This window comes from Penicillium brevicompactum (assembly GCF_028827555.1).
Source record: "Penicillium brevicompactum strain IBT 35665 chromosome Unknown utg000003l_segment0_segment0, whole genome shotgun sequence".
In the NCBI taxonomy this organism is placed as follows: Eukaryota; Fungi; Ascomycota; class Eurotiomycetes; order Eurotiales; family Aspergillaceae; genus Penicillium; species Penicillium brevicompactum.
The window spans coordinates 4,342,189-4,357,815 of NW_026623206.1; the positions used below are offsets into that span (position 1 = coordinate 4,342,189).

The following is a 15,627-nucleotide window of genomic DNA, read 5'->3' on the forward strand; positions in this document are numbered from 1 at the left end:
GGACGACACATCTATTGTTGTCTCGATCAACGATCGTAAGCAACGGGACCTGAAAAAGCGGTTCAATGGCCTCAATATTGACTGGTCCGCTGCGGAAAAACAAATACTCGTTTGGAGGAAGTTTCATGCCAGCGGTAAAGAGTTGCGGCTGAAGATTATCTTCAACTATATAGAGGACGATCACTCTCCTAGAAGCGCAACAGGCAGAAACGACAAAAGAGGAAAGCCATCTGTCACCAAAAGGATGCTCAATGAACGGGATGAACAACTGGACGCCGAACAGCATGCAACTGGGGAACAGTCGATCTGGCGGGCAGTCTACACCTTGATGCGCTGTGCTTCACCATCATGTCATCTTGGTCCGCACTGCTGGCAGGACCCACATGGAAAAAAAAACACTATCAGCTAAGGACACATCATTTGAAACGCCTGATCGCTTATGTTGAAGGTGGTGGCATTCTGGAGTGTCAAGACGATGTTCCTCACGCTGTTCGTGAATAGCTCTTCCTGGAAGAGCAGCAGAAAGTGGAAAGTCTACAATCTGAAGGCAACAAAATGCTTGCTGCAGGAAATTGTCCACCTATTAGTATCAACTTCATGGGAGGGCAGCATCACCTGCAATCACCGGCGACCAACTCAATTGTAACTTTGGCTACGTCTCCACCGCAACATGGACAAACAGCTGATCCGCTCATAATTGACGGGCCCCGAGATTTGGCTGTGAGAGAATACAGCGCATGGCAAGAAATCAATGTTTTCGACGACAATTTGAAGGCTCAGTTTCGACAGGCATGCGATGTAACGCTGGCCAACGGTCTGGATCTTGAACAGATCCATGAGGACCATGACGCGGGATTCTTTATTGAAAAAGGAGTTGCGGTAATAATTGCACGCCGCTTCGTAAGTGACATTACTAGATGGGTGAGGCACGTAAGAAACTGACTGCGCAATTTTTTATTTGCTTTTGATCTGATGCACTCCCTGCAATGCAATAGGTGGCAGAATAAATGCGTATACAGGAATTATCTACTCAAATTCGACGCCACTGAAATGGTCTTGTACAGAACCAGATGTTGATCTATCAACACCCAGCCTCAATAATAATTTTCAACAACAACGCCAGCGTGCCGGAAATGGCCCTTTGCACTTTCTTCTCGAGATCCAACAGCCTCGATACACCACTCAAGGAAAAAGGCGAATCCTTGGTCCGGGCTTTGCTTATATCGCCGCCAATTCCGCCTGATGAACGCCTTCAGCTCAGAGAAAAACTCCTCGATGGGATTCAAATCAGGTGAGTAAGGTGGCAGGTAACCCAATTTTACTCCTGCATTGGCACATAGTTCTTTGATTCGCTCAGAATGATGAAAAGATGCGTTATCCATGACTACAACGGACTTTGGTTCAGGCCACTTTCCGCAATGTTTGAGAAGTTGCTCAATGAAATCCTCAAATACAGCTGCATCAGTCGAGCCTTGGAATACTCGAGAAAAGACAACACCATCTTGGGCGTATGCAGGAATAATCTGATATCGTTGATCACGATGGAATTTGGAAACCTGCAAAGGTGTCGCGCCGACCGGAGACCAGCCGGTCCGTCTAAAACCAATTCGTTTATCGCATCCGGACTCGTCCACATAGACTAAGTGATAGGATTGGAAGTCCGATAGGTTGTGTAGAAAGAAGTCTCGCAAATCGGCGTTTTGTTCCTTTGCTCTTTGTCGAGCCACCTTTTTCGACCAGCCGACAGACACAAGAGCCCGCTTAAGACTCGAATTCGTTACCTGAATATGGAATTCATCCCATAAAAACAGGGCCATCTCATCCACATATAGCCCAGGTTTCTCAAGAAGATGATCACATATTGCCTCTAGCATTGGAGGGGTGATGCTTCGTCGTCGTCCAACACGTGTAGGAGGCGCTCTGACATTCCCAAATTGGTGAAGGTTGTTGCGGAGGTTGATGATTGGACGCTCAAGACATTCAGCCGCTTCAGCCATCTGCGATGTGTTTAGTGATTCGCTATGTATCATATCACGGATCATCTCGAGCTTCGGAGGGAGCCTCGGCGCCATTTTGCGTAATGATGTTGGAAGCTTCGGGGTCTCGTGGTGGAAACCTCCTGATGCGGCATTGTTGGTCCAACACGGGACAATTCATTTCTCCATGCTCACCCCTGCTCACCCTCCTGTTCAGTGAGCGGACGAAATGATTTTTGACTGAAGTTCGGGGGAATCAACCGGTATAGGAAGGTACAGGGATGCGAGGTAATATAAATACCGACTAAAGTCCAGTGAGAGGGTTGTGCTCTGTGAGCACGAGAAAAGTGACGCGACCTGATGAACATCCGATGGCCAACTTGGTTGCGAATATAGCAAAAAGACAGGAACTGACCGGTCGATACTCGGTAGGCAACCACAGGAGGTTGACTCCATTGAAAGTAATCCAGCAAGAGTCATCGCTTAAGCCATATCGATATCGCTCAGGCAATGAGATCCGGGTATGGGATTTAGGCATGGCAGTAGCAATTAAAGATATATCAAATGTACCAATACTCGTGTGCAGACGGTTCGAATTAAGTTCATCAAATTGAAGGAAGCCAGTGGAACTAGTCAGAATAGTTGACAAGCTCTGACAGGCGGTCGGATCCCAGATTTTGACTGTCTTATCATCGGACGCTGATGCGAGTCGGCTGCCATCTGGCGACCAGACAATCAAAATGACCGAACCACTGTGACCCTCAAGAGTCGACAATCTCTGACCGGTAGTCGGATCCCAAATCCTGATTGTCTTATCATCAGACGCTGATGCGACTCTACTTCCATCTGGCGACCAGGCAGTTGAGCAGACCGGACCACTATGTCCCTCGAGAGTGGACACGCTCCGGCCGGTGGTTGAATCCCAGATCGTAATTGTTTTACCACCGGATGCTAATGCGAGTCGCTTCCCATCTTGCAACCAGGCAATTAAGGTGACCCAATCCCAGTACCTTTTGAAGGTTGACACACGCTTGCCGGTGGCCAGATGCCAGATTCTGACTGTCTTATCGAAAGACGCTGACGCTATTCGGCTTCTATCGTGCGACCAGGCAATCGAGAATACCGGACCACTATGCCCTTCGAGGGTTAACACGCTCTGACCGGTAGTTGGATCCCATATCCTAACAGTTTTATTATGAGTTGCCGATGCGAGCCGGCTTCCATCTGGTGACCAGCATATTGAGTTGATCGACTCCCCGTGCCCCTCAAAAGTTGACTCGCTCTGACCGGTGACTGGATGCTAAACCCTAATTGTCCTATCATCAGATGCTGATGCGAGGTGGTTTCCATCTTGTGTCCAGGCGATTGAGTTGACCGAACGACTATGCCCCTCGAAAGTTGACACGCTCTGACCGGTGGTCGTATCCCAGATCCTAATCGTCTTATCAATAGATGCTGATGCCAATCGGCTTCCATCTTGAGACCAGGCAATCGAAAAGACCGGACCTGTATGCCCGTCCAGAGATTGGAGACACAGACCCCAACATTTCACAACTACTGGATCATTCAAAACCCAGTCTGGTCTTTCCTTTTGATAACATGCTCTCGTGAGGCTTTCGGCTGGGCTGAAGATGAGAGGTGAAAAGTAAACCTGTAGAGGGGTGCTTTCAATTGCTGTTCTGTGATATCGAATGAACCTGAGGGCGTCTTCAGCGCGACGAATTACTGTTTCTGAATCGCCCTTCTCCTATGATCGCAGTTTATTTGTCAGAAGAGAGGGCCACCTCAGGCATGTAAATAGCTACATACTTGGAGTACCATCTCAAGCTTTTTCATGCCTTGGATAGCATATGACACGCTTCCTAGAACGCTAAGAGCTTAAAGCCAGTGAAGGTACTTCTGCTGCAGAAATGCATCCACGCGAACCCTCTCATTAAGTATAAGACCATAACTTTCGTTGCGCGTGCCAGCTTCGAGGTGGTCTATCCAATAAATACACGCATATTTTGCGGCTGCTAATGGATTCGGACTTGGTGTTATGACTTTGTCTATCGGGAATCCAGGAAACTGTATTCGAAAGATGTCGCGTCGAAGTGTCTTGAACATGGCTTGTAGAGAGCGAGAGAAAATTGAATGATGTTCGGCTTCTATACCTCTAGGGAAAATCCCATTTTGCGTTCTTCTGAGTAGAAAGTCCCTTGCAGACTGATGAACGAAATTGATAGTTTTTTCGCTCACAGTCAGAAACGAGCCACAAGTCGCGATAACCTCTGATAGGGTCTCAGAGTCATAAGAGAGATCGTCAGGTAGTTCAACAAGAGAGGCCAGTTCGTCGAATGCGACAGGCCGATATACTATGGACATGACAGCCAGTATTCGCTTGCAGGGCTCGGCATCTTCCGAGCTGCGAACCTGATCTATCATCCGGTCGTACAAGGCATCCAGTCCAGGAGGGAATGCCTCCAGCTTTTTAAGGGCGTGCCTCCGCGGTGTTCTATCAAGTTCTTGACAGACTAGAGCGACCCAAAGGAAAGTGCCTTGCGATTTTGATGACAAGTGACGGCAGATCGTATGGCGAGTATCATCGCTATATTTTTTAACTTTCGCCAAATGGTGAACCCTATATCGAATGAATCTGCTCACTGCTTCGGATACAGAGACTTCATTTAGCTCTAATGAGATCGGAGCAGTGTGGGTAGTGTCAAGACGCTCTTCGATATTGGGCCAGTTGCGGCTCGAGACAATCCACTTGATCTGTGGGTAATCAGACGATACCTGAGTTATCAAGTCGAGAAGGGAAGGTAGGCCTGTTGTGCATTCGTCCAGCGCGTCGATAATCAAATAGGTGCTCTGTAAGATCGGGTCTTTCAGGATATCCGTGAAGATCCTCGAGAGGGCATTCCATGCGTTTATATCCTCGAACAATGCTTTTCCTGCGTGGTCATATTGACTCTTTACATGAGAGAGAAGGGATGGCTGCATTTTGACAAGCGAATATATTAAGCCACGGAGAACAGCTGTAGCATTATTGATTCGCACGTCGGTTGCTTGGCAAAAGAAGAACGAAACATTCGCAGTGCCCCCAAAGGACTGTGTTAGCTCCTCGATAACACCGCAGAGGAGCATTGTCTTGCCTTTGCCCGGATCGCCTCTGATCCAGAGGAGACAGTTGCTCTGGTTTTCTTGCCATTGTTGAAACTCCTCGCTGTCGAAAATCCAGCAGTATGAGTCTTTGAGCAGCCCTCCGTTGGTGTTTTGGATACGATCTTTGTCATGGTGAGGATTGGTCGTTCGCAGATCCCGTAGGCACGCTTGATTCAATGAAGCTTCCGATTGTACTGGGGCAGTCACATTGATTAGTCATGTTCCTTTAGAGCCATGTACCCTACCCTACTTACGGAATTGAGTAGTAATATGACCAGGGTTCTGCCCAACTTGGAGCCCAGAGTTTGTCCCGTCATATGATGTCGTATATGCCATTATTGCATCTAAGTGATTCTCAGAAGGGTAGTCGCGGGTATACAGCTGAGTTGTCAAAGTACCCCGCTGTCAGGTGACACCCCGAGCGCCTAGGATGGGAAGCTGGTCGTTCTGGCTTCAGGCTCCTTAGCTATCAAAGACGCAATGTGTATACTTTTCTCTGTTGTGATATTTGCGAATATTCAGCTACGGTCTATATATCTTGTTCACACAAAAATGAATGTTGTCAATATTGGAGTAGTGACTCGTGAAGAGTATCGTAATGTAAAGTATCAACAGTATGATGGGTTCCAATAGATTACAAAATAGCTCATCATGTGATTTTGAGTTACAATACGATTCGTGAGTTTGAAAGTGTCTAAACCGAACATAGACTAGCGTGTTCCAGATTTCAAGTTCAGAAAATAATCAAAGAGAGTAAAGTGGAGAAACTGATTTCGAGCGCGTCTGTATCTTAGAAAATGCTGTCCGCAGAAGGCGAATGTTAGTGCCGACTCTGCACATTATGAACTGCCTATCGCACGCCGCTTACCGAGGGGATTATATGATTCCAATGGACAAAACGACTGCATCAGATCCGATAGTAATTGATGTTTTGAGTTGCGGAATGTTGAAATCTCCAGGAGCCAGCCAGAGCGTACCGCCGGGTAAAGGACGCCAGCCCGAGACTGAGAAAATGTGGTTCCTAACCCATTTCGGGCCCGATTGTCAGACATAGATACAGTACGTCCCGAAACTGGTGCAACTACCTACACTCTTTCGTGTCTTTTTCGCCAAGATACACCAGTATGGAATGTCAGAAATGTCTTCGCTTGTAAGCGTTGTCCTTCGGGAACAATAACGAGTGGTTCAACCAAAGATGGCTTCAAACCTAGCTTCTTCCAAGAAAATAGGCCTGTGCTCCCGCGCAGAGTAGCGAATGGCACCGAAGAAGCCAAGACAGCTATGATAATTCATGTGATGTGCAATCCCTCACCGAGCGAAACGAGTATGACGAGCTGCAGCGCCCCAAGCAGCCAAGATTTCTGGCATAGAGGTTTAGGCAACACGGTTGATGAGGCAGAATTCCTCGATATGCCCGCAGATGAGACCCCTGTGACAAGCTTGCGTGATATTGAGATTATTCCTGTCCGTGGCTTTTTGACACGACACAATTTTCTTTCAAAAGTTGTTTATTCATTCGTAGTCCAGGAACAATTAGACCATTCCTGTGTGCGAGAACTAGGTAAAATTCCATAAGATCCTTCAAGAAATCAAGCTGATAGCCGACCTACCAAGCCACATCCATCCCAAACTGTCTCGAGCCGGGACCAATGACAGGCGCTCTCAATCTCTGTCCGAGGATGATCAGCGTTTGATTAAATAGAGAGAGCACCGCGGCCTGTCAGGGAAAAAGTCGCATAGTTCTTCTTTAGCAGGTCAGAAGGTTTCCTCTAGGTGTAATATTGCACACGCCTTAGATACAGATATTTTGGAGGCTTGCCTAGGAGAAACAGCATCGAGAGAGATCTGTCAAGGGAGCGATATAGTCTGGCTCGGCGCAGATAGTTTATCGACCCATACTCTCTAGCTTGATACAGCAGCTACAAGTTCTTGTCGTCTTTTTACAAGAAGGACAAGCCCCTCTACTTAAAATTGCCTCATCGAATGGTTATTGGGTTTATTACCGCTAACTCTGTATCCAGATGCGTCGGTAGACTGAAGCCATCGAGGCTGTCGCGGTTTACTGTCAATTTGAAAAAGGGGGAAATTTCTTCTGTCGTGCAACACACGGTTTGAGAATGATATAATCGAGCTTGATTGTCTTGGAAATCACACCCAGAACATAAAGCGACCGAGATCATGTCTTGATCGAATTCTATGCTTAGGGCTGCTCTCCGATCTACCATAAAGGATCATCGGTTGCTTTTTTGCTTTCCCTGTCAAGGGCACAAATAGTTGGACATAAAGAAGCGTTGATTCAAAATCTTATAAGTAGCATCGAAATCGCGCGTAATCTATGCTATCGAACGTTTGATAAAGTGATGCACTTTCAACTCCATGCAAATGATCTCCACTCGACTGTAACGGTTCAGTTGACTTCAACCAGGACTTAATGGCTTGTTTTGTTGACTTTAAATAGGTTCAAGCTTAAAGTCTATGTGATATGCAAGCATGAATCAATTTAATCCCAGTTCCTATTCAGTATTGATCTTTGGGAACCAGTCTGTCGGTGCGTTGACTAACAGACTTTGGAAGGGTCTGAAGGAATAAGAAGCAGGTAAGTCAGTCAGAGAACTCAAGTTTTAGGAAGCCTTCGCTACTACTAATTTAGTGACCTTCATATGAAACACTATCACACTTCCGCTCTGCAAGGCCTTTATCTTCTTGATGTGTATATCGGTAGTCGACCCTGACATTCACTATATAATGCTACTTGGTGGAAATGCTTCCCGGAATGATGGGATGCCGAATTGGCGGGCCCACAATTTTCCGATTCCTTGGTTCACCCCTCTTGTAAGAATAAGACTTCTGTTCTGACTAGTCCTAATACGGAAACAATTGGCCCCCTTTACGTGTATCCATAGAATCGATCTCTTTAGAAAGCCAAGGGGAGCAGGTATAGCACAACTTTTTCGAGTTCTGGCTTCCTCACTATAGCCTAACACAAACGACAAACGCTACAATCCCACTCGAATCTTGTAGAAAACCGAGCACAGTAGTCGCCGTGTTTGATGAAGGAGCCAAAATTCAATATGAGCTTTGCACGCAACGACAAGCAGCTAAACAACCCTGTCGGCAGCGGTTTTTCACTACAGAGAGGCTGGACCATCCGAAGGTGAGAAACCCCGGTTGAAGTATGATGGGCGAAATATTCCTAGGGAGGTAGTCTACCTCGGCATTGAAATATGCCTCTCCCAGCTATACCTATATTCATTCGTCACGCCTCTTCAATCGTGGACCTTGAATATCCAAGATCAAGGGTAAACTTGGAGTTTCAAGCTTGACTCCATCCACAATCCACAGTCTTGCCTTTTGACAACTGCCTCTTATTGCGGCGGGACATGATTCGCTGTGTATGTGGATAAACAAATATATTTGGCTTGTTCCCTTTGGCGGGTTGGCATTGGCGAAAGCGCAACGCATGGGTACGACACTAAGGACAAAACTTGCATCTGTATAAATCCAGGAAGACGGAGTGGGCTGTGACAGCTTATACGGGGTAGATGTGCAAGAAACATTGTCGGCAGGCGTCACGGTGTGCTGCACGGCATTTGTAAAGCAAGAAGAGAAGATTCATCAACGTTTACTGGACTACGAAGTAGTGGGTATTTTCTAAATACTTTTATACTTTTAGAAGACTTTGCTTTCTTGCTTGGAGGTGCTAATTGATCACTTCGGTTAGAGCGCAAAGTACTAGGGGGGCATGCCTTTGGCGCGGTGATCACGTCGGTCCAGTGAGTAGCCCTGAAACGAGTTCCAAGCCATGTGCTAGGATCATAGCTCACCAACGAAACTTGCCCTTCTCAAGGTGGACAGAAACTTCTACGTCATAAGGCGTCATAAGGATCTGGTCACGTGCATGGGTCATTGCATCCATCACTTGGTCCCCAAGTTTTTGGAACACATTCAGACAATTTCAAATTTGCGCATTATGTCTCAGGTGGAAGATTCAACACTACTCACTACCCGTGCCCACGAAGCAGATCGTCAAGCTCGTGAGGTCTATCGGTATTTCCAACCAGCCAATCCGGCCGCGCTCAACGCAGCATGGATTCCGCGCTCTGCTGCTTCCGAACTTGCAACCGATTCCAGCACCCTGTCTAGTCCAAATACGACATTGACCTCATTCGCACAGCAAGCAGCCATACGCCTCAACGCGCAGCGTGCCTTTATCACGTAACTTATCCATTACCCTTCAATTCCAAGGTTACAGACCTACCTACCTTACGTTGATGTTGGGCTGATTTTTGACCTTCTAGTATATTGAATCACGATTCACAGTTTATCGTATCCGAAGCCACGAAGACTACAAATAGTGGCAACTCGATGTTGTCGACGGCGGAAGGAGATGAGCTTTTTGCCGGAACATCGACTTTGCCAAACGCTTGGAATATATGCTGGGTAAGGCTAATCAATCTGTGACGTAGCCACACATCAGTTATTGTTCTGGATTTGACCTTTTCTTTGATCAGGAAACAGTCTCGATTGCCTCAGAATTGGAAGATGGAACCTTTCCCGTACTGGTCGTCAACGACCTGACTCAAGAGGAGCGCTTCAAACAATTGCCATTTGTCGAAGGAGAGCCACACTCTCGCTTCTATGCCGGAACCCCCTTGATCACCGACAACGGTATCAAACTAGGATGCCTTTTCGTTTTGGATTCTCAGCCCCGTGATGGCCTGTCTGAAAGTGAGAAGGACGCACTAGGAACAGTGGCAGCGATGGTCATGGACTATCTACACGTCAGCCGACAGGCCGTCGAAGGGAGCCGCGCCGCGCGGCTGTCACAGGGTCTCCGTTGTTTCGTCGATGGCAAATCCAGTTTCTCCGACAATCACCACATGTCTCGCTCCCCAAGTTCAAACTCTAGTTCGTCCTCGCGGGGATCAACACACACTCGGACGAGCCGATCTTCTAGCTCTCAAACCAGCGACTTGGGATCTTGCTTGAATTGTGATGAAACCGGCGATGCGCGCTCTCAGACCGGCGACGCTCGGTCTTTAAGCGCAATTTTCAACAAGAATTCGGAAGGAGAACCTTTTGCAAATGCAGCGGCTTCACTAAGAAGCTCTCGTCGAGGCGGCAGCAGGTCATCAATATCTTCGGATAGCAATGACAGGATTTTTCAACGAGCTGCAAATATTTTAAGACAAGGTTTAGACTTGCACAGTGCTGGCGGCGTGATATTTCTTAAGGTTGGCGACGTCTCTCCAGATGATTTATCTCAAAGCGACTCTACTTCTGTCAATGCTGAAAGTCCTGCGCCTGTTCTTTCCATTTCCACCAGAGATGACCCATTGTCATCTCAGGAAAACTCATCGTCGCCATGCGCAGCTGCCAGTATTGACAAAGTATTTCTAGATCGATTATCCCGTCGCTATCCCAAGGGACGACTCTGGTCATTCCATAGAGATGGGTCTTTATCCACATCGGACGAAGAGCATTCCACTACCGCAACTTAGAAACAACGCAAAAAGCACAAGGCCTCAGAAACCATCAAACTCAATTCGTATTTTCCTAATGCGTGCCAAGTCATGTTTGTTCCATTGTGGAACGCTACCAATTCCGAGTGGTTTGCTGGATGTTTCTGTTGGAATCCCCAACCGACACGAGTTTTCAATCGTGCTGTTGATCTGACCTCAATATTTGGCTTTTCATCTTCCATCATGACTGAATACAGTCGTGTTGAATCGGTTATCACAGACCGCCAGAAGGGAGATTTTATCAGCAGCATCTCGTGAGTCATTATCTTGTTCTCCAATAATCGATCGCTTATTGACATGGGTTCTCAGACACGAGCTTCGCAGCCCGCTGCATGGTGTACTGGCTGCTACAGAGTTTTTGGGAGATACTCATCTAGACGATTTCCAGGAATCCCTCCTTGAGACTATCAATGCCTGTGGGCGAACATTACTGGATACGATGAACCAAGTGCTAGACTTTAGCAAAATCATGTCATTGGAGAGGCAGGAGAGAAGGTCTAGGCGGAGAAAGGATTCGTTGAAGCCGAAGCTTACCGAGGAAAACCCAGCGCGCATGGATCCATTTGTGGCGACAAATGTGGCTACACTGACAGAGGAAGTTGTCGATAGTGTGCACTTGGGCCATTCCCATATGAAACAGTCTACAGCGCGGACCAATCGTCCAAAAGTCGTTCCACCAAGTTTGCCTAATCAACTGGCAAGAGCGGACAAGGAAGTTAACGCCAGTCCAAACGTGGAGGTTATTGTCAATATTGCTAGCAACGACTGGGTGTACAAAGTTCAGCCCGGATCGTTAAGACGCCTTATCATGAATCTTCTCGGCAATGCCCTTAAGTACACCGAGAAGGGCCTGATTTCAGTTTGCGTCGAGGCCAATCGGTGTTCGAAAGGTCGTTCGCGACGTCGGGATGCCGTGGATATGGTGACCTTGACTATATCCGACACAGGGAAAGGGATTTCGAGCACATACCTACGGACTCGCTTGTACACTCCATTCTCGCAGGAGGATAATCTGTCAGTGGGTACCGGCCTCGGTCTGTCAATTGTTCGTGGCATTGTGGATACACTCGACGGAAGCATCGACATCCAAAGCCGAGTGGGTGAAGGCACTGTGGTTAAAGTCTCGATTCCTCTCGAGCGTCCAATCAAGGAAGAAAAATCATCATCAATTAATGTGGACTGTGCCGGAAATTCGCCCATCCCGTCCACACAACTTTCTTGTATGGGGTTAACGAAGAACCTTGTTGCCTTTGGGGGAATTTATTCCTCATCCCTCATCGAAAATCAGTTCTGGTCTTCGATCGCTCAATATGTGACGGATTGGTATGGCATGAAAGTCGTGCCTTGGTCCGCCAATGAACATGTTGATTTCGTGTTTGTCAATGAGACCGACTTGTCCGAAGAAAGAGTACGGCAATCAATTACTGGATCACCAAACTTGCTCGTCTTTTACAACGAATGGGACAACTCCGGTAACCCCAGCAAAAAGTGGTCACACCTTGCTGAGACCCTCGGTATTCTACGTCGACCTTGTGGTCCACAGAGACTCGCCAGAGGTATATTGGGCTGTCTCAATTCGACACCCGCGTCTCGTAGGTCGCGTCCACCTACTGCTGGACTAGAATTCGCCGTTCCAGAACGACCCAAGCTTGCAGGCCCGTCCCCAATGGCCGAGACTTTAACACATTCGTCACCTGGGCATCCAGACAGAACAGCTGCCAAGTCATTGGAATTCACACCAGACCCACAGTCAAATGTTGGCTCCACCGGGCATGATAATCCTGGGCTGCGTTTGGGAACAGAAATCTCCGGTCATACCACGTCTACTCTCACTAGTTCCGCCAGTCTGAATCCCACTGGTACGCTAAATGGGAGTCGGAGCGGACCTCGGATTTTGCTGGTGGATGATAACGATATCAACCTCCGCCTGACGACGACTTTCATGGACAAACGAAAGGTCCCGCTTTTGGATATAGCACAGAACGGCAGAGAAGCAGTAGAATGCGTCGAGGGGATGTTGACAGGATATGACCTCATTTTCATGGATATTTCTATGCCCATCATGGACGGAAACGAAGCAACACGCGCCATTCGCACGATAGAAAAAGCACGAGATGGATGCGATCGGGCAAAAATCATTGCTTTTACGAGCCTTAGCAGCTCCCATGCGGAGGCCACGGCGCTAGACTCAGGAGTGGATCTATTCCTTACAAAACCTGTTTCGTTCAAGAAAATATCGAGATTGCTGAATGAGTGGGAAACTGAACAACCAAATTGAAAATGACAACGCGCCGCATGAATATGAATGCAAACATGGCCCGGCCCAGATCTGAAGGTGAAAGCCACCGAGGCACTTTGCCAAGTGCATTATTCTGATAGTGTAGACTCATGAAGAGACAAGTGTGAGCTACACAATGTAATGGGGGCCACCAAATATAGCTCGCTAAAGAGGTCGCTAATATCAAAGAGTCTGCCCTTCGTCCTTGCAACAAAACGCAAATTGATGTCCATACCGATGATACAATAGTGCCTACCGGATTTTTAGGTTGACACGAAGCTCTTATCGTGTCTAATTCATTTCGCTGTCCCAAGAGCTCCTAGGTCACCGTATAGTCAATCATCAATTGCACTTCAGTCTTTTGTTTAATGGCAGTCCTCAAGCCGAAGAGATTATTACTATAGAAACTTTGGCTTTACGACTGTATATACATTTTTGAAGATGCTTTGAGGTGTGTCCAGACAAATCTAGCTGACTTGGCAGTCTTGATGTAATAGTTAAAGTCTGCTAATGTCGTATCCCTTTTCTGAACTCAGTCGACGAAGGGTGTTATCACAGACTTGCCACGCGCGATGTGACGCGGTGCTGCGCTCAGCCATTGACTGGAGCCACCTTACAGCCCTTATTGTCGACCGAAGCATATATTCGCCCGTCCCAGGCATCTGAATACTGCCAAATGCTAGCTCACGAAGAACAGTGGCGGTAGCCTGCACGATATAATGAAGGACACGCCACCATTGGCAGATCTTGTACAGAAAAGTGACATCCGGCTTTTCTAAGATCAGTTCGAGTACTCGGAGCGCAGATTTTAGCGCATCTGCACCCAATCTATGGCTGACTGCTAGTTTCTGCATAGAAATTCCATCGAGGCGTAGCTCCCCTGGATGGAGCCATGGGCGGCCCAGCATGACCCTCGCACTGTGATACTGAAGCGCTAACCTCATTTTCTGGTGAAAGTGAAGTTGATCGTCCTTCTCTGTAGGTTCATAACGTAGCGTAGTGGGAAGGCTTATATGCCACAGGTCGACTTTTGCCCTTAGCTCAAGAATCTGACTCTCGATGTGCGCCCATAGATCCAACGGCTGGTCTCCCAAGTATAGTCTTTTCATGATATCTTCAGTTAGTACTGCGAGGTCGCAGTGGTAAAGAAAACATAGCCCGGAGGTAATAGGTAGTGTGTGAAGCCACGGTTTGTTACGGTAATCACTTCTTCTGTTCGTCTTGCCTATCAGCTCAAGACACGTGTTTAGATCTTGCGGGCTAGACATCACCGCATCTATACACATGTTCCTGAGTTTCGGGTCATCAAGCAGTGGTACAGCCGACGGGCCTGGTAGCTGGTTCTCGTCAAATGGAAGTGGTAATGGCGAGGCACACGCTGCGTCCTTGATGCAGCCAGGCCGACCAATTATGATCCCTAGCATATGCTCGAGCGTATATAAACCCCACCAGAGTCGGTTGCGAATTTCCTTGTCGATTTGTGTCATATTTTTACTGTCGTTCTTTAAGTTGACCCCGAGAGAGATTGCGGACCGGATTGCCAAAGCCGAGATCCTCCATGCTCTACATATGTCAGCGCTGATCATAAGGATGACTAGTCATCAAAGGATGACTCACAAGCCTATCTGATCGGAACAGAGCAAATAAAAGGATACCAAGCCCTCTAATTGTACTTGCTGGAGGTTGGGAGGATTGAATAGTGTATCGCCCCTCATACTGAGCTTCCTGGCACGGCTCAGGTACACCTGGTGATCTTTGACATCTCCACGGCCCAGCTCAGCAGTCATTTGATCATACTTGGCTCCGATTGCGAAGATCATGTTCAGAATTGCCAGCCACTCATCACTAGGGAGCGAACCGTTGTCAAAGAACGATCCGTATTGGGCGCAAAAAAGGGGCCAATTTAAGACTGGGAAATTCGGGTGAACCATATCCAAATAATCTTTGAGGTATTGATCCGCCACCGGTCGGGTTGGAATCAAGTACATCTGTACAGATCCATGAAATGCTGATCCAAAGTCTTCATTTTGGTAGTCAAATGCATGGAAAGCCGGATTAGATGACTTTGGCTGATGACTCTTCTGTTGGTCTGCCTCTCGCTGCACTCTTCTCAACCACACGATATCCGGGAAGTCCTCGTGAGATTCTGCGTTTTGAGGTTGATTAGTGAAACTGACATCCCCTACTGGGGCTTTTGTCACTGGAAACCTGATCAATGAAGATGCCATCGGCTCGTGTGGTGCAAAAACATTATTTTGAGCCATTGTGAAGGGAGGTGATGCGTTTTCGGATAGGGACTCTTGATTCAGGCAGGACTGTAAAATTGTAGCGTTAGTCAAGTCAACATCCGGGCTTGATCATTGGATTCCAACGTGACTGGACACACACACTTTCTCGAGTAAGATTTCAATTCTGTCGGCGGTTTGAGTCCCAACGAGGGGCAGTATCTCCCTCAGCATAACCTCGTACTCTCGCGTTTTCTGGTAGAGCCTACCTAGTTGCCTAGAACCACATATTTGATCAACAATTGATCTCGTAATTCAAGTAATCCAAGTGTGAAAAAAAAGTTGTAATGCGAACGGGCCGCATGGGAAAGATCGCACCGCCTACCTTTGAATCTGTTCTCTTTTTGTCAAGGTATAACAACATGGAGCTTTCAATTCACGACACTTTCGACATATAGGAGAGTCACCACTGCATTTTGCTT

The 15,627-nt window shown here is 47.4% G+C and overlaps 4 protein-coding genes across 4 annotated transcripts; 1 reads left to right on the forward strand and 3 right to left on the reverse strand.

Annotated features, from left to right (window-relative positions):
* Window positions 1–1,094: 1,094 nt before the first annotated feature.
* N7506_005423 (uncharacterized protein) lies at window positions 1,095–2,072 on the reverse strand (the record flags this gene model as incomplete). The annotated part of the gene is made up of 1 exon (XM_056954717.1): window positions 1,095–2,072. One exon carries the CDS (start codon window positions 2,070–2,072, stop codon window positions 1,095–1,097), a length of 978 nt encoding a protein of 325 aa, XP_056813606.1.
* A 208-nt stretch (window positions 2,073–2,280) lies between these two features.
* On the reverse strand, window positions 2,281–5,456 carry N7506_005424 (NACHT nucleoside triphosphatase; the record flags this gene model as incomplete). Its single annotated transcript, XM_056954718.1, has 3 exons — window positions 2,281–3,157; window positions 4,183–5,314; window positions 5,375–5,456. 3 exons carry the CDS (start codon window positions 5,454–5,456, stop codon window positions 2,281–2,283), a joined length of 2,091 nt encoding a protein of 696 aa, XP_056813607.1.
* A 3,634-nt stretch (window positions 5,457–9,090) lies between these two features.
* Window positions 9,091–12,920, forward strand: N7506_005425 (GAF domain-containing hybrid sensor histidine kinase/response regulator; the record flags this gene model as incomplete). The annotated part of the gene is made up of 5 exons (XM_056954719.1): window positions 9,091–9,335; window positions 9,419–9,560; window positions 9,632–10,510; window positions 10,622–10,896; window positions 10,952–12,920. 5 exons carry the CDS (start codon window positions 9,091–9,093, stop codon window positions 12,918–12,920), a joined length of 3,510 nt encoding a protein of 1,169 aa, XP_056813608.1.
* Window positions 12,921–13,417: 497 nt separating this feature from the next.
* Window positions 13,418–15,379, reverse strand: N7506_005426 (fungal specific transcription factor domain-containing protein; the record flags this gene model as incomplete). The annotated part of the gene is made up of 3 exons (XM_056954720.1): window positions 13,418–14,483; window positions 14,538–15,235; window positions 15,311–15,379. The coding sequence occupies 3 exons, from the start codon at window positions 15,377–15,379 to the stop codon at window positions 13,418–13,420; spliced, it is 1,833 nt and encodes a 610-aa protein (XP_056813609.1).
* Window positions 15,380–15,627: the final 248 nt, after the last annotated feature.